Source organism: Trichosurus vulpecula, chromosome 5, assembly GCF_011100635.1.
Source record: "Trichosurus vulpecula isolate mTriVul1 chromosome 5, mTriVul1.pri, whole genome shotgun sequence".
In the NCBI taxonomy this organism is placed as follows: domain Eukaryota; kingdom Metazoa; phylum Chordata; class Mammalia; order Diprotodontia; family Phalangeridae; genus Trichosurus; species Trichosurus vulpecula.
The window spans coordinates 297,870,506-297,895,808 of NC_050577.1; the positions used below are offsets into that span (position 1 = coordinate 297,870,506).

Here is a 25,303-nt window from a genome sequence, read left to right on the forward strand (position 1 = left end):
GCCTAATCATTGCTTTATCCGGGAAGAGGGCTATGACACATAAAGAAATGATCCCAGGACCAGGGAGGAGGCGTCAGGGTCCAAAAGTCTGGACGCTATTATCAGGTGAGGACAACAGAGAGCAATCAATGGAAAGCCCTAGGTTCAAATCCCGCTCCTACACCGGCTGCGACCCTGGGCAGGAGCCTTGACCTCCTCATCTGTAAAACGGGGGAGACGACGCTTCCTCTCTAACCCTAATACAGGTTTCGTGAGATGGAAACCATGCTACGCCAAACAGGGAGCGCCAAGTCAACCAGAGCCAGGACGCCTGCGCGGTCGGGCAGCGGCGCCAAGCCCCGGATGGACGCGAGGGGGCGCCGCGCGCATGCTCCATAGTGGGAGTCCCGCGAGGTTTCTTTCCGTCCCGACTCCTCCCTTCCACTTCGGTGCCGCTCCTAGACGCACGCATGCGCATTTCCAAACTAAGCAGCCGCTCTAGCCACTCACCCTGCTCGCCTGCTCGGCTTCAGAGGTGGTGGAGCGGGGTGGGGGTTGGTTCCCTCCAAGATGGCGGCGCAGAGGAGGAGCCTGCTACAGAGTGTGAGGAAGCCACCCGCGGGCCGGCGCCGTCCGGCCTCGGGGCTGGGGGCTGGGATGGGCTGGGCCAGGGGGGAGGGAGAAGCCGGTTCGCTTCAGCCAAGGTGGGGAGGACGCCCTAAACCCCTTCCTGACCAGGCTCCCCACCCCGCTTCCCATCTCATCCCCGTCGCCGCGGCCCCTCCACCTGCCTACGGCAGCGCCCCTCCCCCTCACGTGGCGCGTGCGCGTTGGCCGCCCCCTTACCTCGCGCCGCAATGATGCGGTCTCGCGCGCCCCCTCGCGGGGGACTGGGAGTAGGAACTTCGGCACGCAGGCGCACTGTTCAGCTGTGGGAGGGGCGGGCCTCGCGCACCCATGGCGTTCTGGTCTCGCGGGGCTGGATTCGTGGTTGCGTGCGTCTCACGGTGGCGGGGGTGGGACTGACGACTAGTGGTGCGTACGCTCCCTCTCGTGCTCCCATCCGGCGGCGCATGCGCCTTGTGCTGTAGCTGCTAGAGGAAGCCCACGTGCTCCCTGCCGTGTTAGAGGAGTCTGAGCCTGGGGGAGAGGGACTGGAGGAGATGGAATGGAAGCTCCTCGAGGGCAGGGCCTGTTTCCTACGGTGTTGGCATCCTCTCGAGCTCAGCACAGCCCCTGACACTTGGGATCTTAGCTCCAGAGATGGACATCCAGTGCCCACATTCCACATAGAAAGGAATCCCCCATGGACTTGGAAAACCACAAATTAACATCACCTACATTGCGTCCTATTTTTATTGTGTTAAACATTTTCCTGTTATATTGTGATCTGGTTCAGGGCCCGCTCTGGAGTGTTGCATCAGATGCAACCCCCTTCTTTTACAGAAGAGGAAACTGAGGCCCAGGGAGGTCACCCATTGATCCAGAACCAGAAGGGACCTCAGAAGTCATCTAGTATGATCCCTTCATTTACAGGGGAGGAAACTGAGGCCAGGGAGGTCTTCAGTGACCTGCCTGAAGTCACACCGGTAGTGCCGTCCATGGATGGCAAGGCCTTCTGGCACCAAACCCAACATTCTTTTCACAATACCACGATGGGGATGGAGGGGATCCCAGACCTAGACTTTAGAGATGGTCTGGTTTAATCCCTTAATTCTCCAAATGAGGTACATGACCTGCCAAATGTCGCCTAAATGACTCCTTTCCATGGCGTCATGCTGCCTCTTCTAACTGAGGTACAACCCTGTCTTGCTAGTCACCAAGAACAGCAGAGCCTAGTATATTTTATAGTCAGCCTCAGAGCTGGGATGACCTGGCTTCAAGTTTGCTCTCTGGCACATACAGATTGTGTGGTCCTGGGCAGGCCACCCAGTCTCTCAGTTGCAGGATCAGAGATTAGATCTCTGTAGTGAGTAAAAAGCAATAAAGCTAGTGTGTAAATGGGTTCAGAGAGAGAAAGCGTTCATGGAAATCCAACCCCACTGAACCAAACCTGGCCTAAAGAAGAAACACTTTGTGATTCTCTGAAGGTTGACATTTGTTGGATGAGGATCCCTCTTTGTGTCAAGGTGCTTGCTAAAAAATGTAAAAACAAAAACCAACCAGCAAGGATGGGGGTGGGGGGAGAGATGCCGATGTTTTATAGGAGCCCAGTTCTTTAGCTGGAAGGGACCCTAGATGCCATCTAGCTCTTCTCTCAGGACCCCTTTACGCTCTTAAACGTTATTGAGGGCCCCCTCCCCAAAGGTTTTTGCTCGTGTGGATTGTATCTATTGATAGTTATCACATTAGAAATTGAAACCGGTAACACTTAAAAATATTAATTCATTTAATAATAAACTCACTATGTATTGACATAAATAACATTTTTATGAAAAATGACTTTTCCAAAACAAAAAAATTTAGTGGGGAAAATGGCATAGTTTTATATTTTTGCATATTTCTTTAACATCTGGCTTCGAGGAAGACAAGTAGATTGTCCTATCCGCTTCTGCATTCAGCCTGTTGGAGTAGGTTGTTTTGGTTGAAGTAGATAAAGGAAATTGGCCTCTCCCTCAGATGTAGCTGGAAAAGGGAGGAGTTTTTGAAGAGCTGTTTTAGATTGTTGTGGATATCCTTTGAGATTACACCAAAACGCACTGAATGGTACTTGCAACGTGGCTCCTGAAACCAGGTGACTGAATTTTCCACCCTCTGTTACGTTAGGATCCATTGGTCCACCTTGCACTTTAAATGGCTCTTTTACTCATGAATGAGTGTGTAACCTCTCATGCATTGGTCGTTTGGAAAACATTGGCTTACTGACCTGTCAATCTTCCAAATGTTGACACATTTTATTGTACAGTATCCCAAGGTCAGACTTATTAAATTCACCACTTGTCTCATCCAAAATCTATAAGTATTGGGATGCTGTCAAATTCATGGTGACAGATTCTAGTTTTCTAAAGTTCCAATTTTTGCTTGAAAGCTCAAATTTTATCATTGGTAAGAAATCCTATCAGGCAGCTAGGTGGCGCAATGAGTAGAGCCCCAGCCCCGGAGTCAGGAGGACCTGAGTTCAAATTCGGGCTCAGACACTTGACACACTTACTAGCTGTGTGACCTTGGGCAACTCACTTAACACCAATTGCCCTGCCTTCCTCCCTCCAAAAAGGAAAAAGAAAGGAAAAAAAAATAGAAATTCCATCATTTAGTTTCCTTGAAGCAACAGGTTTGCTTCATTTATTTTTCAGAAAATGGCTGCCAGATGCCCAAGTCTGAATAACCATAGTTTGTGGGTCTTTCTTTCAAGTAAAAATGGTGATCCAGGAAAAAATAATCTCTGCTCACACAGCGGCACAAAGGCTTTTCTTGTGAGGGCCACCACCCTGGGGTGTGCTGCAAACATGGGTTATTCCTGCTTCTGATCTCCTGATCACATGCATGTGTACTCAAGGGCCAAGGTTTGATAAGATTAATGAGGTTTATTGTTCCATCAAGGATATTCCTAAGTGAAGCTGGCTTTGTTTTCTACTGTGGATGAAAGGAGGTAAAAAGCATGAAGGCGACTCTCCCATTTGGTGCCTTTTCCACAGTCAGTGCAGATATCCAGCACAGCTGTACCAGGATAAAGCGTGAGATTCACAGAAGTTCTTCAGCACCACTTGTGCTTGTGGCCAAGCATTCACCCACAAGATCTTCTTTTGTGACCAGCTGGTCCTGATGCCGGATGAATACACGTGAAGCAGCAAGTCCTGCCACATCTGCAGGCTTCTCTGTCCACAGAGGACATATTAGCTCCTTTAATCTTTAATTCTCAGATCACATTGTCTCTAGGAGACTCCACTCTACTGTTGTGAGAGGATGAGAATGATGTCTTACTATTATGGTGAAATAGTTTAGCCTGGTGGACCCTGAAAGCATCTCGTGGATCCCCCAGGTCCTCAGACCACACTGTGAGAACTGTTGATCTCGGTGTAGGTTGACCTTTGAGTCACGTGTTCCCAGCCTCTGTCGTTTAGGTGTGCAGGATGCCCCTTTGGTCATCCTAGGTGCTGAAAGTTTCCATTACTCACCTTTGTGCATTGCACTGTGTAGTGGCCTCCTCTGGTGCCTCCTGGTGGCTCTGGTCAGAGAGCACGCTCCGGGCCATGGGGCCCCAGCTGGACATGGGTGGCCAGGATTTGCATCTCTAGTGGGAGTAGAAACCCCCCCCACGCTCCCCCCCCATGAAATCAGGGCTCCTGGAAAGAGTGGAGTTAACGGAGATGTATTTAGGTAAGGTGCTTCTAAAGCAGATATTTGAAAAATCAATCTTCATTCCACAGTCATATAGTGAAATAGAAAGCTGCTTCACAATGATAACCACAGCTCACGTTTCCATTTGAAATCTTCATTTTCCCTATGCAGTTGGGTGTTACCAAAGAGGCCGAATGGACTCATCGAAGTCAGAGAGCTGGCACGGGGCAGAGTCCAGGCTTCAGCAGCCCAGGGCTTCGACTCTGTCACTGTTGGCCTAGCCTCATAGGCAGGGTGTGCTTAGAGTTAGTGTTTGTGGAACAGTTGCCTTGCTTGGCCTGTTCTCTACACTTAAAACATCACTACTTTTTAACAAGCTTATGTATATTTACACTATCTTAAGCCTTGTGTGACAAGGCTATGATTAGTACAGAGACTCATCATCTCTACACATTGGGAAGTACACACACATTGGTTGGTACCCAGGATGGGAGGATATTTTGTAGCCATGTGGGCTGGGGTGAAGTGGTGGGTTTGTGTGAATACATGTGCAAAAAATATAAGAGCTTTCCCAAAAGTATTAAGAAATTTGAGAAAGGGAAAAAAGACAACAGCTGCTTTGTAGCCTGTGACAGCTATAATAAAATGAAGATATCTGGGTAATCTTTCTCAGTTCCACCTGCTTTCTTCCCCATGCTTCAGGGAAACTGCACCGCACACTGGCCCTGGCACATGACTAGGCCTTTGCTCGTACATGTAACTTCTCAGACCATTTGTCCTGCCCCCAGCCCAGTCATCACCTGGGGAGGCAACTTCTTTGAAGAAAAAACTGGCCATCCCCATCAACTGCCACACACAGAAGAGGCAAGCCAGCCTCACTGGAGCAGCAGGATACCCTGAGGGAGAGGGAGGAAGCAGCAGGTCAGGCTACCACCCCCACCACCCTGACCACCATCCCCTCTCAGACCCAGATGGAGATAGCCCAGGAGCCTGAGCCCAAGAGTCTTGGGAATACCTGTGCTACCAGCTCAGGGCCCTCTGCCACAGTCCTGGGAAGCTTCTCCAAGGGGGCTGCAGCCACAGCTCTATAAGTCCCAGAAAGGAGAGTTCTTCTCACCAAAGTCCTTGGCCTGGCCAACGGTCCCACACCAGAAAATGATATGATTTCATCATTGGCAGTGACATTAAAGACAAAGCCTGGCCATCTGCTCTGCCCTGGCACCCTAAGGACCATGGGACGTGCCCATTTGACTGGCAGCTGAAACCTTCGCCATGTGTTGTCTCCCGCATGAAAACGCTCTTTGGTAGCAGAGATAATCTGACTTCTCTATTTGTATCCCCAATCCTTTTCACATAGTAAGTGTTTAATAAATGTTTCATACTTATGCCCATTTGCCTAGAATATGCAGATTCTCCCCCAAATACTCCCCTTTCTCTTCTCTGACACTGCCCCCATCCTAGTGAAGACCCTCATCTCCTCACACCTGGATAATTGTAATTGCTGGAGGAGGGGAGGATCCTGCCTCAAATCTCTCCTCACTCCAGTCTATGCTCTGGCTCAGGCACTAAAGTGCAAGTTTGATCATGACACCCCCCGCCCCCCCCCCCACACATACATTCAATAAACTGGCCCCCTATCACCTCCTGGATCAAATACAAAATGCTGTTTGGCACTCAGAGCCCTTCACAGCCTCTCTCTCCCCCAACCTTTCCAGTCTTCTTATATCTTACTCCCAACACATACTCTTTGATCCAGTGACTCTGGCCTCCTGGATGTTCTGTGACAAGACCCTCCATCTCTTGGCTCCTGACCTTTTCTCTGGCCGTCCTGCTTGCCCGGAACACCCTCCCTCTGCTCTGACCACTGACCTCTCTGGCTTCCTTTAACTCTCAACTAAAATTCCACCTCCTACACGAAGTCTTCCCCAGCTCCTCCTAATTCTGGCGCCTTCCCTCCCTCAGTTATCTCCTGTTTCTCCTGTCTAGACCTTGCTTGTACGTGTTTGTTTGTTGTCTCCCCCTTTAGGTTATAAGCTCTCTGAGAGCAGGGACTGCCTTTAGCCTCTTTTTGTGTCCCCAGCACTTAGCACAGTGCCTGGCACGGAGGCTCTTAGTAAGTGTTTCAATCATTTCTGGTCAAACTTCTGAAGGTTGACAGTTATATTTTGTGTGCTATGTTTTGTTTTGTTTTAACCTCATGTTTTTCTAACACACCTATTGCCATAAAACCCTGGCCTGGCGTCCAGTATTTGTACAGAGACCTTCCTGGTGAGCATGTTTATAGTCTTTACAAAGTGTAAGGTGTTGTAAAGAGCCGAGACTTATCATTAAAAGAGCTTGTCAGGTCCTCCTGTGTTCGTCTGTCCATCGAATAGCCATTGTTTTGGAGATGGAAGGAGGGACAGTAGGGCAGGATTGTGCTCAGTCTGCTGGGTTTGTTTTGGGAAGAGAAAGAGCAGGCTGGGTCATAGAAGAACGGGGAGGGGGGGTGTCTCCCATTTTTCTTGTTTTTCTCTAGGAGCAGCAGCCGAGCTGGACCGATGACCTGCCTCTCTGCCAGCTCTCTGGAGTTGGCTCTGCTCCAAATCGTACCCACTCTGCTGATGGCAAGGGCATTGAGAACCATCCCCTGGAGGATAGCTGGCTCAAGTTTAGGTGAGAGCTCGGGGCTGCTGCCCTGCACTGGGAGTGGCCCCCAAGCAGGATGACCCAACCTCATAGCTTCCTGTGAGTGTAGGAGTCACCCCAGTGACTGTCACTGACATGGGGTATCTGTAGGACCCCGGCATGGTGAGTCACTTCCCTGTGTGCTCAGAGACATAGCCTAGTGTAGCTGCCCCCCCAAAGTATGCTCTTATTGCCTGAGGGCACCCCTGGAGATGTGTGAGGGCAGGAACAGGGACGAGGAACACAGAGTCATAGGACATGCAGCTCGAAGGGAGAGAAGGAAACTGTGGCCCAAGGTGGGGAAAGGAATTAGCCAAGATTCGGTTGCAAGTACTTACTGGTGGTTGAGTCAGGCTGCAGCCCCAGGTCTTGTGGTTCTAAATCCTTCCCCGTGCTCTAGGCTGATGTCATAGAGCTGGAGAACTCCTGCATGGCTGTTCTCCCCCAGCCACCTGTACACTGGCCCAAACCTTTCCTTCCTTTCTGATAGGAGTGAGAACAACTGTTTCCTCTATGGGGTCTTCAACGGCTATGATGGCAACCGAGTGGCCAGCTTTGTGGGCCAGAGGCTGTCCGCGGAGCTGCTGCTGGGCCAGCTGAATGCTGACCACAGCGAGGCTGACGTGAGGCGGGTGCTGCTCCAGGTAATGGCCTGCTGTGCTCCTGCGGAGGAGAGGGAGGGGACACCCTGGCTCTCCAGAAATGCATGGAGCTGGAAGAGAATGCCACTTGCTCATGGCAGTAGTGCAGGCTTCCCTGGCCCTTTGTTGTTACACACTCCCTGCCAGTGTTGGAAGGGACCCTTTCTGCACCCTAATGCTCCCCCTCCACAGGCTCCCTCTTCTCCCCACTCTGTTGCCTTCCCCCACCTTCCCTCCTCTCTCAGGTGCAGAGGTATCCTTTCTCCTGGCCAAGGCAAATCCCTCTCCGTGGACCCTTGGTCTCATCCACTCCTATCCTTGTCAGCAGACCACCCTTGCACCTTCCCAACTGTCTCCTCTTCAGACTCCCAGTCCAGCAGCAGCTTTCCTCCTTCTTCCAGGCGTCCTTGCAGCTGAGGGCTTCAGGACAGGCATCCTCTAGAAGGTGGTCCTTGGTCCCCTTTCTCTTAGAAGAGAGTGCTTCTGGGAAGCTCCAGGCTGGGGCATCCATTGGGGAATAATTGAACAAAGGATTGCATGTGGATGGAATGAGCTATTACTGTGCCCCAAGGAATGATGAAGGAAATGGGTTCAGGGGAACCTGGGAAGACTTGGATGAGTTACTACAGAGTCAGGTCAGACCAACGACAGTCAGCAAGCATTGGTGAAGCACCTACTGTGCGCCAGTCCCTGGGCCAAGAGCCAGAGATGCAGAGAAAGGCCAAAGCAGCCCCTGCCCTCAGGAAGCTTCCAGTCTAATGGAGGAGCCAAGGTGAAAATAACCACAGGCTTTCAAGTTAGATTTCCAGGGAAGGCATTAGACATCCCTGCAGAGAGAGGATGAGAAGAGGAGGGGGGCCTCCTAAGCACGTGTAGCCTGATGCTGTCTCTGGACAAGTCTTTGTGCATCCTCTGTTTGAAGACCAGTGGCGATGGGGAACTCATTACCTGACCAGCTGTCCTTTCCACTTTGGGAGAGTTTTCATCCTTAGAGAGTTTTTCCTTATGTTGGGCCCAAAAATGCCTCTCTTCAACGTCGCCCCAGGTTCCCTGCTCTGCCTGTCCCTCTGGCACTAAGAACAAGTGTCTCCCTGTTCCACAAAGCAGCCCTTCAGGCTCGAAAAGATGTGTCGTGCTCTTGTCCCCACAAGCTTGCTCTTCTCTGGGCCCAGCATTCCCAGTTCTTTGAGGGAATTCTCGTATGCCCTGGTCTCCAGCGCCCCTAGCCAGAGATCTTTGTGGTCCTCTTCTGGTCGCTGATGGGGCATCTGACCCTGAGCTCACAGTGCTTTCCCCACAATAACCATCCCATGAGGTAGAAGATACAAGTGTGTTGATACCCCTCTTCTGGGGGAGGAAATGGAAGCCCAGGCTTGGCCAGAATCACCTAGCTGGTAGGGTGTGGAGGCGGCAGTGGGGGAGCTGCATTCTCTCCTGTGCCATGCTGTCTTTACAGGGATAGACATGGGATTGGAGGAGGGGAGAGCACTGGCTGAGGTGGGGCATGACCCCGTTTGGGGTGACTTCTTCGTTCACGTGGCACACGTACTGAGCCCCTGACCTTGTAAGACATGGCACTGAGCAGTGCCAACTTGTGGAAGTGAGTACCCATGGGTTGCTGGGCTGAGATGGCCCCTTCCTAGCCGTGGTGTCCCTGAGCATCCAGGGGGATGGGCACACCCTTTGTTTTTAGGATTGTGGCTAAGTGACCTGGACTAGACATCCATGTAATACCCCTGAAGAATTAATCATGCTGTTATCTAATGAAAGGATTTGGGAAATTAGATTAATGAATGCTTCAGGAGCAGGACCGGTGTTTGCTCTGACTCTCCTTCCTGTCCCTCACCCTCCAGGCTTTTGATGTTGTGGAAAGGAGCTTTCTGGAGTCCATTGATGATGGTTTGGCAGAGAAAGCAAGCCTCCAATCCCAGCTGCCAGAGGTAACAGCTTCTTCTGCCCAGCCCCCACCTCCCCAGTGAGGAGGAGCCTGGGGTCCTGACTGAATCAAGGAGTCCCCAGGACCTGTTGGTCTTAAACTACTCCACCATTTTCTATTAGGTCACCAGCTGCAAGGGGACAGATGGGTTTGGTTTTTAGCATCATAAGGGACCTTAGAGATTATCTAGCTCAGCTCTCTTATCTTACAGAGGGAGAAACTGAGGCCTAGAGAGGCAGAGGGCCTCCCTTGCATTCACATGGGAATTGGAGAGCAGAGCTGGGATCCCTTGTCCTTTCCCATCTCCCACATGCTCTCTCTCGGTGACCCTTGAAAGGCTCTGGGTCTGTAGCCAGGGATCCCGCCCAGGGCAGCCAGGAGTTGCCTGTCCAGGGTGGAATCCACTCTGTGCTGCAGTAATGGCCTCAGGCCTCAGGCCCAACTTCTCGTCACCCACTGTCAAATCTCTCTTCAGCAGTTGTTAAGAGCTGTCTCGGGCCTCCTGGGCTCTCTGTTACAGGGGGTCCCTCAGCACCAGCTGCCGTCTCAGTACCAGAAGATCCTAGAGAGGCTGAAGGTGTTGGAGAGAGAGATTTCTGGCGGCGCGATGGCCGTGGTGGCGGTCATTCTCAACAACAAGCTCTATATCGCCAATGTCGGTGAGTCTCCACCTGGCTGGGTGGGGGGAACGAGAACATGAACGTGGGACTTCTGAGGAACAAAGCAGGCCAATTGACCGAGGAGTCTTCGTGCTTCAGACTCAACCTGTGCTGAGGCCGTTTTGGGGGTGTGCCCCGGGATGCCTGGGCTGTTCCCAGGATGGGCTGGTTCCAGTCACTGGCTCTCTGGGAAGGTCGGGGGATGTGGAGAGCTGGGGGCTGGGGGCTTCGAATGCTACCCTGGCCACCAGAGGCCATTCCCCCAGGGCCCCGTGAAGGTTCTTCATCTCTGTTTCCTGCTCTGTCATGGAAGAAGGGGAGAGGCATGTTAAGGCGTGACCAATAGCAAAATAAAAGATGTCAATATAACTTTTTTATTTAAAGAAAGAAAATGGAGGCAGGTTAGATTTTTGGTGACAGGTCTTCTCTCTTGGGGTCACAGTCTCCTCCTGAGCGATGTGAACGGTGTTTGCTTCAGGCAGCTCCCGGTGTTGAGACGCCTGCCTTCTCTCTCCACCCTTCTCTTTCTTTCTCCATCCTTCCTGTTGAATCGTTCTCCTTTGGGATCCTCTGCTCCCTTTCCCAAGCTGGCTGCTGACTGCCTTTTTTGGTCCCAGGTACAAACCGTGCGCTACTCTGCAAGGCCACCGGAGACGGGCTGCAGGTGACCCAGCTGAATGCCGACCACACCACTGAGAATGAGGACGAGCTCTTTCGCCTGTCCCAGCTGGGTCCGTGCCCTCTGCCCTCCCTTGAGGGCCACCCTTCCGCCCCTGCTGTGGAGAGTCTGGCCGAGCACGGGGGGAGATGGTTTTGTGTGACTGGGGAGTGTTCTCAGTGCGAGAGGACTTGGGGATGATGGTGGTGTCACATTTCTGGCCAGTCCAGCTGGGGCCCCTGCAAGGCTGGGGCTCTGGCCTTCCCCATGGCAGGCTCTCAGGAGCATGGTGCTCCCTTTCCCTTTGTTGCATCTTTATCTCAGGATGCCTTTTCTACTCTTCCTTATGAAGCTGCCAAACCTTTTGATCTCAGGACCTCGTTGAACTCGTGAAAATCATTGAGGACCCCAAAGAGCTTTTGTTTGTAGGGGACATGTCTATCAGTATTTGCCGTGTTAGAAACTTAAACGTCTTAGTGTTTTTATGAAAATAGTCTTGATCTCACAGACCCTGTGGGAAAGGGTCTCTGGAGCCCCCCAGAGGCCCCAGACCACATTGGAGAACTTCGGGGTTAGAGGAATTGATGGGGTTTTTTTTTCACCCTGGGCAGGTTTGGATGCAGGGAAAATCAAGCAAGTGGGGACCATCGGTGGGCAGGAGAGTACCCGCCGTATCGGGGATTACAAGGTCAAATATGGCTACAGCGACATTGAATTGCTCAGGTGAGAAGTTCTGCTTCTGACCAGTCTCTGAATGGCATGGCCTGGAGGAAGCCAGGGGGCACCAACTCTGGCCAGTGTGGGCAGGGCCTCCAGGCCAGAGGAAATGGACTGTTGACCCCAAGGACAAGGAGCCGGAGAAGGTGTGGCAGAGCTGTCTTCTGGCAGCGGGGATTTGTTCTATGCGGCCCCCGTGGCAGGACTAGGCCTGTGGGGGGCCAGGGCAGCCAGGCAGAGTGAGGTGGGGTCAGCAAAGCCTTGGAGCTGTGAGTGCTGCCTCCCTTGGGTAGAAGCAGTGCATGCAGGGAGGACCTGGGGCCCTCAAGGGCGGCTCTGCCAGGACCTGGACTTTGCCTCTGGCCTCCTGAGTCCTCACTGCCCTGACCAGCTCCATCTCTTTCTCTTCCCCTCCTCCCACTTCCTTCCTTTACTTTTGTTTGGGGGTGACCAGTGTGAAAGCCTATGAAATGACTTCTCAGAATTAAGCATCCCCCTGGCTCTCTCCTGACAGCGCTGCCAAGTCGAAGCCGATCATTGCGGAGCCAGAAATCCATGGAGGGCAGCCCCTGGAGGGTGTGACTGGCTTCCTGGTGCTGATGTCAGAGGGGCTTTACAAAGCCCTGGAGGCGGCCCACGGGCCAGGGCAGGCCAATCAGGTGAGCCCTCCTCTGACCAGGCGTGTCCAGCCTGGTGCCTGGCAGAGCTGCTTCAGGGTGGTGCCAAGCCAGTGCTGTAGTGACCCTCGACCGTTCTTGCCCGAGTGATGTTAGGCTGGCTTGGCTGAGCTGCTCAGTCCCCTGGTGGCCAGCAGAGAACAGTGGGAGTGGCAATTGGAAAAGGCCCAGCCAGGGCCAGTTCCCCAGGGTCATCCATGTTGTCTATAGCCATCCCCCATCTCCAGGCTGGTCTTACACGGGAAAAGAAAACAAAACCCACAGCTCTGGGGACAGATGGGGGACCAAGTTTAAAGGCTCTTCCTTTGTCTAAAATGGGGAGTAACAAGGGCTTAGTGATCAGAGAGAAACCACAGGCATGTGGGGCTGAACCTTTGTCCCTGAACACTAGTGGGAGGCAGGATGGCAAAAGACACAAAGGCCAAGAGGCCGGGCTTCAGCGCTGGGGCCCATCCCTGCTCCTAGCCTTGACTTGCTCATCTGTAGAAGGGGCTAATACTACTCATCCTTCCTACTTTATGGGGGCTCTTGTAAGGGACTCACTGTTCACCTTACAGAGATGCCTGAAGGGGAGCTGGTAACCCAGCAGCAAAGCCTCTGTGAGAGTCCCTCCAGCCAGACTCACGGGCAGCTGCCCTGCCCCCATAGTCCTGGAGAGTTGCCTGGGGCACTCAGAGAGTGGGGGGACCCAGCCAAGAGTTCTGTCTTCCTGGCTGTCTCCAGTATGCCACAGGCCTCTATCTGTACAAAGAACACCCTTGAGGGGGCGAGTCAGGGGATCAGAACACCTAGGTTCTTTTCCTAGTTTCATGTGTCTTTAAGCAGATAGTGCGTGTGTGTGTGTGCGCGCGCGTGCGTGTGCGTGTGCGTGTGTGTGTCCCTTGTTTTCCCAGGTATAAAAGGTAAATACAGAATCCCACCTGCAGGATAACAACCCTCAGTCTCTGAAGTGCATCTATTATCTCAGTTATAACAGTGGACTTGGGACATGCAGCTGGGCAGCTGATATCATCCCCATTACTGATAAGGAAGCTTTGTCTCCAGACCTGGGGCTTCTTTATCAGGGCACAGGGCAGGGCCCCTCCTCCCTTATAAGGAGAGCACGTGGTTAACCAAGCATTTCCTCATCACGACTCTGTCCATTTCATGGATGAGACAGTGAGGCTGGGGGTCCTCTCTGCCCTGGCAGCAGGGGCACAGGGGGTTGTGCTCCCACAGCTTCTTCCATTGTCTGGTTTCTGAGGCTTTTCCCCACCGGGCTACAAGGAGCTGTTGAGAAGGATGATGGTGGTGGTGATGATGGTGGCGATATACTCGTACATAGGGTTTGCTAAGAATCAGGCTCTGAGTGCCAAGTGCCTCACAGTTAGACTTCATTTACTCCTTAGCACGCCCTGCAGGTGGGCGCTCTTACCATCCCCATTTTACAGGTGAGGAAAACAGGTTAAAGGAGCTCCCGGGGGTCACACAGCTAGTGAGTGTCTGAGGTTGCTTCCGGACTCCAGGCCTAATGCTTGATCAGCTGGGCCACTTAGTCAAGGGTGTTCAGCAGAGCTGGGGGCAACCCTCTTCTGCAGCTGGCCAGCTTTGACTCATTGCTTTGCCTTTGCTGGGTCTCCCTGTCCCCTCGTGCTTCTTTCCAGGAGATTGCTGCAATGATTGACACAGAGTTTGCCAAGCAGACCTCCCTGGATGCGGTGGCTCAGGCCGTGGTGGACCGAGTGAAGCGTATCCATGGGGACACCTTTGCCAGCGGTGGGGAACGCTCAACATTCTGTCCCCGGCACGAGGACATGACCCTGCTGGTGAGGAACTTTGGGTACTCACTGGGCGAGATGAGCCAGCCCACCCTGACCCCAGCCCAAGGTACGCCTGCCTGTGGTGGCCCGCAGAGGCCTGTGTCCCGTGGATATGAAGAGTTTGCTCCCCTGAGCTCTTCCTGAGCTTCAGGCCTGGCCCCCTCAGGGCTCCTGAGCCCAGGGTCTGAGCTCATCCCACTGCTCTGTGAAGCCTGGGGGCGTCGGTCTTGTTTTGGAAACCATCAGTTGAGTTTTTGACAGATTCTTCCAGGCTGGCAACATATCAAAGGCTCGTGTCCCTTCTCAGGCTCTAGTCCTGAGGCTTTGAAACTAGGGCTGGGGTTACTGGTACCATGGTGGGAGCTGGTCACTCTTGTGTGTCAGCACCACTGCTGAGAGCGGGCTGTCCGAAGTGACCCCAGATGTGAGAGGAGCCGCAGGTCCAGCTGGAGTGGGAGTACGGGGGATCATGTGTGCGTGTATAGGTATGTGTGGATTGCATGCATGTGTGGCTTTGTGTTCATGTGTGCGTGTGTATACGTGTGTGTGTGTGTGTGTGTGTGTGTGTGTGTGTGAGATGACTTCTTGACATCTCCAGGGCAAGGCTCTTCACCTTCAGAGGGGGGTGGGGCGACTCTTCTAAGCCCATTTCACAGATGAGGTCACTGACATGCATTTATGTGGGCCTTTGAGCACTGATCTCCTGGGATGTTCTGCACCCCCTGGGGGTGCTTAGGAGGAGGCCCCCAAGGCACACAGAGGGAACCCCAGCTAGTCCCCTGTGGTGCCCCCAGTGGGGACTTCCTCCTGCCTCCCCCAGCCCACCCCTTCTAGACTCACCTGCTTTTGTCCTTGCATCTCCTCAGAGTGGTCCTTCCCTCCCAGGTCACAGCCCCAGCCGTCCCTGCCACCACGCTGGGGGCACAGTCTGTCCCTTCTTCCCCCTCCCTCTCTTCATGTGACCAGCTGTCTTCTCCGCTCTGCATCCATCCGTTGTTCCTTGTCCAGCTCAGGCCCTCTCGGGAATGTTCAGTTGTAGTTTTTGGAGGCGGGCAGGCGCCTTGCTCAGGGTGGGAGGCTGTTTTGGAGCTCATTGCCAGCCTGGTGAATTCTTTGCATTTTTGCCCATTTTTATGATAGCCTAGCAGTTGTCTGCATTCATGTGGTGGGAGAGCTGGGGGTCAGCCCCATGGCAGGGCCTCTCATCCTCAGTGTCTTGGCCAGTAAAATGGGGACATGTGTGAGCTTTGTAAGGTCATTCTGAGAATCAAAAGATGCTTGAGCCAGGGAGGAGCCCTTTGAAAACCAGCTCTTGGAACCTCCTGATTTTTTTAAGCAGATCCAGGACCCCCAGAGCATCATAGCTGGGGCTCTGCTCTAGGCCTACCCCTCCTTGCCTCCTGTTCTTGGCAGGTCCAACACAGTAGTGGGTGTGAAGTACTCTGGGAGCTCTGGGGGAGGGTGGGTCCTGATGTTGCTGGGCCTGGGGACACTTGGGGCTCTTGGCTGCTCCCAGTGATGGAGGGGACCATCAGAGTGGGTCAGATGTAGATGGGGCTTGGTGGGGGTGGGGTGGTTCCTCATTGGTGTCCTATGGGTGGTCGACTCTCAGGATATTCCTACTCAGGTGAGGGCTGGCTGGGGGCCCTGCTCCTGGGGTTTGAGAGTGGGGGAGTGGGAGTGGGAGCCCTGGGGATGAAATTGCTGATGGACAGAGGGAGGGGCTGGGCAGAGAGAGCCCTGCCCAGAGGCCCCAGCTCAATCTCTGGGCATCTTTGTTCCAGGAGGACGCGTGTATCCTGTCTCGGTGCCTTACTCCAGTGCCCAGAGCACCAGCAAGACCAGTGTGACGCTGTCCTTAGTTATGCCCTCCCAGGGACAAATGGTCAATGGTGCCCACAGTGCTTCCACCCTGGATGAGGTGACGCCCACCCTAACCAAGTAAGTGCCAGCCTGTGCCCAGGCCTGTCCCTCCCTTGGAGGAAGCCTCCTCCTCTTCCTGGTGGCTGCTCTGGCCTGAGCCCCCTCCTCCCAGGGCTGGACCACCATGGGCAGGCAGAGCATTTGGGAATGGAGTGAAGGCTTGGCCCGGGCTCAGGATGCACAGCACAGCCTCAGACAGTGTTTTTTCCTAGTTTCCATGACTGTCTTCTGCCTGTGATCCCATGATAAAGGGACTGTGCTTGTAGGCAGTGGCCTGGGCTTGATTTGGGGCCTACTGGATCATCTGCTGCTGTGGAATCTGGGGCCCTGACTTGGTGGCAACAGCTCTGAGCTTGGATAAACAGTCATGGAGCTGGTCTAGGGGATGGGGCAGGGGTCGGGGCATGAGGAAGGGGCCCCTCACAACAGCAGACCTGTCTGACAGGTTTCTTGGAACCCGGCCTCCTGCCCAGCATGGAATGTATATTCATATGCTCAGGCCAGGTCGGCTCCCCGGTCTGCTTTCCACATTCCAATCCCTTGCAGAATAAAAGAGATGTGGCCCCAGCCCACTCAGGGGACGGCGGCCTCTGCCAACTCACTCACAGTGGGATGCCGCCATTGAAAAGGACATCTGGGCAGGGAGTGGCCAAGTTCCCTCCTCTTTTTCTTCTGTGTCTCCAGGGCTCTTGCCTCATCTTCCTCCGCACCCGGTGGGGGTGCCTCAGAACAGCCCCGCTAGCCCCTCCTAGGGCTTGTCTGTAGAGGGAGGGTCCCCAGGGCATTTGTACTCTCTTTTCTCAGTCCCCTCTGACTGGGTGGTCTCTTGGGTGGTCCTGGGATTATGAGAGGCTGCGTCTGCCATCAGAGATGGTAGAATGTGGTGGAAAGAGCATTTAGATGGGTGAGGAAGCCTGACTTCTCTAGGAGGGGTCCAGCAGTTCTGCCATTTTGGTCTCTTCCTATAGAAGATGGAGAAAGTTCTCCCACTTCCCTTCCTCTGTGAGGTTGCAAAGTGCTTGGAATTCCTTAGGGAGGAACCTGGGAAAGCTTTAGACCATTTCATCGCAGCCAGGAGGCTTGGGTTCTCCGTAGTACAGAAAGCCCACACAGGGAAGACAGATTGATCTCTCCTCCCTTTGTCTTTTGCAGCCAAAGCCCAACCATGACCCTCCAGTCCACCAACACGCACACCCAGAGCAGCAGCTCCAGTTCTGACGGGGGTCTCTTCCGCTCCCGTCCCTCCCACTCCCTCCAGCCCGATGAGGACGGTCGGGTGGAGCCCTATGTAGACTTTGCGGAGTTTTACCGTCTCTGGAATATGGACCATGGGGAGCAGGGGGCCCTTCCAGTGTCTTAGTGCCGAAGAGGGTGGCTCTGTGAAGGGGAAGGACCCTGGAGGGATCATACCCTGCCAGGGTACGTCCGCCTGGGGACCATCATCAGGCCCTCCCTCCTCGGGGCTTGGGCTGTGGGGGATGTGTAAGGGAAAAACTTTTCCCCCAAGTCCCATGGATGAGCTCTGCGGGGCTTGGCTGGCACAGAGAACCCGAGTGGAGACTGGACATTGGGAGCAAATACCACCCCCCAGAGGCCCAGCATTTCTGGGGACCACCGCCTGTCTCTCTCCCAATAAATGTCGCTTGTATGTCTCCTGCCTCAAGCTTGTGTGCACTTGCCTATATCCCCCAGAAGGTGCCATTGTCCCCGTTATCCACAGACCTCCCCCTCCCTGGCCCTTTCGCTCCTCAGCCTTGCCTTGGGGTGCCCCTGCCCACTCCCCAGTCCAGCCTTTTATCTCTCGGTTCTCATTTGAGACAGGGGAGGTTCTGATCCCCACAAAGCATACTCTCCAGCCAGGCCCTGGGGGTCAGCCTGCCTGTGGTCAGTCTTCATTTGCTGGGGCAGGTGCTGGCATGCCACTTGGGCCAGGGAAACGGGCAAGTTTCCATCTAGCCCTGGAGCACTGGCAAGAAGGGACAGGAACAAAGCAGCACTGTCGGGATCCCCTTGGACTCTTCCCCTCCCTGCCCTCCCACATTTGTCTGTGGCCAAGGTGGTTTGATGTCCCCTCCACTGTGTGCAGCATCCCTCGTGCAGACCCTCCCCACTGCTTGCTTGGACTCCTCCCACCCACCTGGCTTCCCTCTCCAGGCCACCTTCTGCCCAGCTGTCAGAGTTACTTCCTAATGTGTAGCTGACCGTCCTCTTCTCAGACACCTTCTGTGGCTCCCTAGTGCCTCCTTAGTGTGACTCTGACTCCCACCTGCCTTCTAGCCTTAGTTCATACTCCTCTTGGTCATGTCCCAGCCCAACTGGACGAGTCGAATTCAGCCATTCATCCCCCACCTTGTTTTTGTACAGGCTGCCAGTCTTTGCTGCCTTCCAGAATCCTCTTCTTTCGAAGGTCAGCTTCAGTGTCTCTTCTGCTTGGAAGCCTTCCCTGATTCTTCCATCTCCTCCCCAGCTCTTCCCATCCTCACATACTCCTCAAACACCCAGACACGCTCCCTCACCCAGCGGAAGATCACACCTGTCAGCAGACACGTCCTGTCACCTCCACGGGATGACAAGCTTTAGATCAGGGACCGGATAATCTACCTTCGTGTCCCACGGCTCCCACAGTGCTTTGCCCTTTGTTGCCCAGATATGTGACTTCATTAGGGTTAGGCAGTTCTCTTCTTTCAAATATTTCTATTTTATCTTTATTTTCAGTTCTACGTTTTCTACCTCCCTCTGCTGCCTTCCCCCACCCATTGAGAAGACATAAAATACGATCCCCATTGTACAGATGGTCATACCAACGTTTCTGGGTTAGCTATATAGAATGCCAGTTTCAAACTTTTTCATTTTGAAACTCCCTTATGTGCTTAAAAATTATTGAAGACCCCCCATGTTCCTGTGGCTTATGTTCTGCATTTACCATATTCAAAATTAAAATATTAGTATTATTATGGAAATAGTTTTGACCCTGAGTGTCCCCTGAAAGGGTCTTGAGGACCACCCCCAAGTGCTGCGCTTTGACGACCCCAATGTAGCAAATAACTGGTGAAGAAATTCTTCCTCAGCATCCATCCTGCAAGTTAGTCTTGGAGAGTTTCCTAGGAGAAATTAAGTGATTTGCCCAGGGTCACCCAGCCAGGAAAGGTAAGAGGTGGGATTTGAACTCAAGTCTTCTTGACTGAGACCAGCTTACTCTGGCACTTAGTAAGCCCTTTATCAATTTTAGTTGAGCTGGGTTCCATCCTCCCAGAGGGCTCCTATGAGGATGGCGGCCCTGGGCCTGGTACAGTCACATGGAAGCCTGAAGGAGCCTGGGAGAGTTGAGTGTATTGTCCTTTGCAATGGAGGCTGTGGGAGAATTCACCTCATAGCTCCCCTGCAGCCTCTTCCCCTCCCTACTCTCCTGCAGAGGGGAGGTCTCACCCTGGAGGAGTGTGACCAGCATGACTTGGGCAAGGATTCCCCAAAACATGTTGCAGGACAGGAGTCATCTGAGGAAATGCTAAATCTGACCAGTTTCCCGCTGTGAGGCCCTTGGACTCAGGGCTGACCCAGCTCCAGCCTGGATGTTTGGCTCACTGGGATGGTGGGCACAGATGCTCACCGGGCCACCATTGCTTCTCTTCACTAATTCAGATTGCTCAGGTTAGGAAGGTAGGGAGCCACCCAAGTCAACATTTCAATGACTTGACACCAGTTGCTGGCCTGTTTCCTCATGTGGACAAATGATTTCTTAAGTACTTTCCAGCTTTTATAGTCTGTGTTCATTCTGGCAGGTGATCTACTGACTTGGAAAAACACAGATTAACATTACCTGTCTCGTATTATACAGGCAGCTAGATGGCATAGTGGAGAGAGCGTATGCCTGGAGTCTGGAAGGCCTCAGTTCAAATTTGACCTCAGACACTAGCTGTGTGACCCTGGGCAAGTCACTTCACCCTGATTGCCTCAGTTTCCTCATTTGTGAAATGAGCTGGAAAAGGAAATAGCGAACCCCTCCAGTGTCTTTGCCAAGAAAACCCTAATGGGGTCCTGAAGAATCGGATGTGACTGAAATGACTCAGCAACAACGTATTTCTTTTGCAATTTCTCAGTTACATTTTAGACTAATCTGGGCCACAGCGGGGAGCTTTGCCTGTCGCTTCTGGCCACTGGACCCTGAGTTTGATCTCTGCTAAGGTCTCTCCCAGACCTTATAGTCTGTGTTCTAAGGGTTTTCCCAGTTCTAATATTCCATGATCACCACAGGCACTACAAATGAAGCTGCGTATAATTCATTGAGACATGAGGACAATTTGGAAAATTACCCCAAATCCCAGATGAACGATTTCAGAGGCTCCCTAGGAGGACTCTGGTGGTGTTCTGAAGCTGTTTAAAGTCTCCTTCCTCATGTGCCGATCACCCTCCCATGATCTCTGTGGATGCCCCCAAACAGCCCACGTGGCTTCTGTCTTCTAGCCTCCCTTACATGGTACTAGAGATACACCTCCCACAGCAAAGTGCCTCCTAAGTTGTGTGTCAGGGATGGCGACAGTATTGGGAAAAGTGCATCGCCAGCATGTCCCAGGCATCCCTCCCCCTTCCCCTCCGCTTTCCCAGAGAGCCCTTTGAACTTGAACGTGAGAGCCTTGTCCAGTGATCAATGGGTGGGTGTATTGCTGGAGGAACAGAATCACCTCAGTTCACATTCTTGCTACAAAAAAGTAAGGAATTTGCTGCTAAGGAAAGGATGGCTTACCAGTCCTCCTTGGGAGGGGATCAGAGGAATTGGGGGAGTCAGGTTTATCATAGATCCAAAAGACAAGAAACATCTCCTGGGACATCTCCTGGTCATCTCGTATTGCATAGTGACAAGTATTTGCCAAAAGGCCACCGTGAAAGTTACACACCAACCCAGGGCCACAGAGCAATTGAATTTCACTCAAAACCATCTAAAATTTTGAGCCTCACCACAGATTTGACTTAGGATCATGTTTCTTTAAAGTTAAAAGGGGACTGAGTCCTGGACCTGGGGTCAGGAAGACTCCTTCCTGGGTTCAAATTCTGCCTTAGACACCTACTAGATGTGTGACCCTAGGCAAGTCACTTAAGCTCTGTTTTGCTCATGTGTAAAGTGGGGATGATAATGGCACCTGCCTCCCAAGGTTGTGAGGACCAAATGGAAGGATGTATGTTGTCCCTTTTGTAAACCTTAGAGCACTGTGTAAATATTAGCTTAAATTATTAAGTATGCTCATAGCACTTAAAGCAACGACCTTATACTTATTTTACTATTAACTAACACTAAAAGAAATAAATAAATGATAGAAATAATAAACGGCAATTTTACATCGATATAATTATTGGTATCATCAAATTATTATTAAATATTAGTTGATTTGAAATGATGGATATCTAGAGCAGAACCGGTCAAAAAGGGGGAGTGCCCCCCCTAGGTTAGAGCCTAACCCGCCCAAGAAGTATTCAGCCTGCAGCACTCTGGAATCAAGGAAGGAAAGACTGGACTATAGGGTCTGCTCAGCAACATGAGCAAAGAGCCATGGGACCAACCGGGAGAAATCTGACCTGAGTCCACCCTGCAGAGTCCCTGGTCCAATCAAAACAACCCTCAGTTCTCCCCACCAAAACACAGTCAATGCCTGTTTACCCTCAGGCTGTCACTTGGCTTAATCCTGGGGTATTGACACACGAGAGGAGGAGAGGGCATCACATGTAAATATATGTAAATACCAGATAATTTAAGAGATGAGAGTGTGCTCACATGTCGGGGGCGGGGGGAGTTGTATTGAGGAGAGCTTCCTGAAGGAGACGACCTATGATGTGAACCTTGGAGCTTCAGGGAAGCTAGGGATTCTGAGCTCTTGTCACAGGGTACAAATAGCCAGGGGATGGAATGAAGTAAATGCTCTCCTTCCATCTATTCTTGACCCTTACAATTTGAGCTCCTTGAGAGCAGGGACCGTGTTTTTACCTTTCTCTGTCTGGCACACAGTAGGTGCTTAATAAATGCTTTTGACTGACTTGACTCTGCATTAGTTCATACAAGTCTTCTCAGGTTTCCTTGACCATCCCTTTCATTATTTATTATGGCATAATAATGTTCCATTTCATCTATATATCATTATTTATTTAACTGTTCTCCAACTGATGGGTCCTCCTTAGTTTCGTAGTATCCCTCCCTTCAAGAGAGGTGATCAAAGACTGCCTTCACTGATTCCTTCAAGTGCTACTGTTCTTCCTCCCAAATTGGCTTTGAATTAATTTATGCTCTATGATTATTCTGCATAGACCAATGCCTATATTTCATTTCTCACCTTTTAGAATATAAACATGCATAGAGTGGGAGTTTCAGTCACTGTATTTGTATCTTCCATGCCCAGCCAAAGTAGGTACTTAATAAAAGCTTAAATGGCCAATTGATTGATAACAAAAAGGACTGCTATTACCTTTGTCTCTATGACTCCCTTCCTTTTCCTCTGATCTCCTTGAGATACATGTCTAGGGGTGACATAATTTAGTGACTTTGGGGGTATTGGACGAAATTGCTTTCTAGAATGATTGGCCCACTTCGTAGCTCCATTAAGAGTGCATTAGTGTGCCTGCCCTCCCCCCACCAACAACTGCCATTTTCCCTTTCATTAACAGGACTATTTAAATGCATACAGATCGAGTCTTAGTTTCCTCCTCTGTAGAGTGATGCCTTCTAAAATCCTTCCTGGTGCTAATATTAGGTGAGTCAACAAAGGAGCTGGGCAAAGTAATGTTGCTCTGACAATCTGTGATTCAATGATTAACTTTTATAACTAGATTCCCAAGCCAAGTAAGGGGCTAGGGGCAAGGTGGGAGGAGAGGAGAGGATGCATTTTTTTTGCTTCTAGAGGTTGACCAACTTTCATCAGAACACTTTTGGCCAGTAATTTAATTTATTTCAAAGCTTTTGCTGCTTCCGACGTTTAAACGTGACTAACAGACAATGTTAATAGGTGGTTTTCTAAGTCAATATGTGGCCTGCCAGGATCCTTATGTGTGGTTGAGTGGCCTCCCATTTCTGTCTGAGTTTGACACCCCTGCACTACACCAATGTGCCAACGGAAGGTGTAGACCAGAGAGAAGGGCAGAAGGGATGTTGAGCCCCCATCAGGCAGCTCCCCAATGAGACAGCCGGCTCAGAATAGCATTGCTCTGGGGGCTAGTCACCCTCCACTTCCTCCTCCACTTGGGTGCCTGAGCTAACAGAATCCTCTGGTCAAGAACAATTACTAATAAGAGCTCCCATTTGTGCTGCCCTTCAAGGATGACAGAACACTCTCCATTCTTTCCTTCATTTGATCCTTCCATCCACTCTAGGGGGGGCTAGGATAAGAATATCTCCCCCATTTTATTGATGAGAGAAGTCAAATCAATAAGCATGTGTTAAGCGCCTACTATGTGCTGAGACTTACTCAGGGTCAAGCAGCCAGTTGATATCAACATCAGAACTAGAACCCAGCTTTCCTATGGCAAATTCAGGGCTTTTGTCACTGTGTCATCTCAATAAATGAATGGGGCATTTTTATCTCTATTTCATCAGTGAGCTGATGGATATGACCTAACACATTACTAGATTGAGAGCTACTTGAAGGCTCCCTCAAAACAAAAAAAGAGAACAGTGTATAGTGGAACTGGTTCAATAAGGGGTCAAGGTGGGGAAGGGAAAAGAGTATAGACAACACAAGTGTGGTGCCCCTGGAGAGAACTGAGGGGTCAATGTTGTAGATGAAGAACAAGTTTGGGGCTACAAGGCTGGAGGAGAGGTGGAATGACAATAGACTGTGATCAGATACGGGAATTCCAGTTCATGAACATGAAAGTGGCACATCTGTGAGTGATGATGAGATCAAACTTATGGTCATCTTTGTGTTAGTTGAGGTGGGATGGAGGAGTCACAGCAAATTAGAAGTTTGAAGAGCTGGAGTTTAGGGTGTTTGAAATATCATCATATGTATATTGAAGTCCCCAGCTTGAAGGCAAGAGTCAAGGAAGTGAGAAAGACTGTGATTCAGGGACTGAGCTCATTAAAGAAAGAAGGGCAGTTTCCTGGAGGGTGGTAAACAACTGCTACCAGAATTTTAATTGGGTAGAACCTATGGGTTGAGTGACCCTCAAAAGAGCAGAGGTTATTGAGTGATGGTGGGTTGGAGATGGTGGTAGGAAGACCTTCAAGTGACAATGGAGAACAAGGTGTAAATGAGGCTGTTGGGCCCAATGGCCTCTGAGATCCCATTTATCTCTGTAACTGTGATGCTCCCGTTCTGTCTTATCAAAACTTTGTGTCTCTCCCAGTGCCTACCAGGGTTCTCTTCACATGGTTAGGATTTTTGTATGTTTGTTGACTGAAGAGGTATGCTCTTCCCAGACAAGAAAACATGGTATAATGTCCATGCTGTTGGTAAAATTAACATTTTTCCTTCTGCCATCTAGGAGAGAGAGTGGTGATCACAAAAAGTCATCATCATGGCTTCATCAAGAATGAGGCCATGATCGGGTCGCCTTATTTCCGTTTCTTGGTTGGGGTAACAGCTGACTTATGTAATCCCTGTCCCAGAGCCCATTGCTATGGAGCTCTCTCCTTATTGGTGGAGATGAAGACCCTGCCCTGCAGAGGGATGAGGCAGAGTTGGGAAAGGTAGAAATCTCCAGCCTTTACCAGTCCCCTTTGTGACTCTTTTGGGATTCTTGGAATGATGGTCTTTTTCGGGATTGCTTTAGGTGCTTCTGGCTTCCAGTTTCAAGAGGGAAGATGGAAGAAGCCAACCCCACTTCAGAATGCTGAAGGAGAAAACTTGGAGAAGGCATAAGAGGGGCTGGTTATCCCCATCATGTCCCTATCTCCAGTTTACCACACTAAAGACAGCAGAGAATTTCCTAGAAGACGAGGTCTTGGGCAAGATCAAGGACAATCTCTCTTGGTTGAACTGAGTTATCTCACTGCCAATGGGAGAGTTCCTTCACTCTGTGTTGTCTGTTACACAATCTCTTATGCCTGCCTTCTCTAATTTCTATTTTGCTGTGACTTTGATAAAAGGGCATCTTTACTATTCACTATGTGTGTTCATTGTGGAACTGATATTAAGTGGGGAAGGGATCAAGCCTTGGATATAAATCCTAGGGTCCTCCCTCTCCCCCAAATGATCAGAAGTTAGATGGAACTCAATTATATCTCTTACAATAATGATCTTTGAGGGAACAGATAAATATACTTCTGCCCAATATCCCATCTCTCTCAGGAGAGCAGAGAGACCTCTGGCCTCAGCCTCTTGCTTCCCTTTCTGGCAGGAATGAAAGGTGGGAGGAGAAGAGGCTAGAGGCGATTATTCTGCCTCTCCT

The 25,303-nt window shown here is 51.3% G+C and overlaps 1 protein-coding gene across 1 annotated transcript; it reads left to right on the top strand.

Moving 5' to 3' along the window:
• Window positions 1-453: 453 nt before the first annotated feature.
• On the top strand, window positions 454-17,597 carry TAB1 (TGF-beta activated kinase 1 (MAP3K7) binding protein 1). Its single transcript, XM_036758993.1, has 11 exons — window positions 454-582; window positions 6,776-6,912; window positions 7,415-7,568; window positions 9,419-9,505; window positions 10,022-10,160; window positions 10,778-10,891; window positions 11,430-11,541; window positions 12,050-12,194; window positions 13,856-14,078; window positions 15,796-15,952; window positions 17,087-17,597. Exons 1-11 carry the CDS (start codon window positions 550-552, stop codon window positions 17,292-17,294), a joined length of 1,509 nt encoding a protein of 502 aa, XP_036614888.1. The 5' UTR covers window positions 454-549; the 3' UTR covers window positions 17,295-17,597.
• The last annotated feature ends 7,706 nt before the right edge of the window (window positions 17,598-25,303 follow it).

Bases quoted from the DNA above. Each gene is read 5' to 3' on its own strand.
- TAB1 (XM_036758993.1), top strand. From the start codon at position 550: ATGGCGGCGCAGAGGAGGAGCCTGCTACAGAGT. The intron at 6,913-7,414 runs GTGAGAGCTCGG...CCTTTCTGATAG, and splicing joins GATAGCTGGCTCAAGTTTAG to GAGTGAGAACAACTGTTTCC. The intron at 9,506-10,021 runs GTAACAGCTTCT...TCTCTGTTACAG, and splicing joins TCCAATCCCAGCTGCCAGAG to GGGGTCCCTCAGCACCAGCT.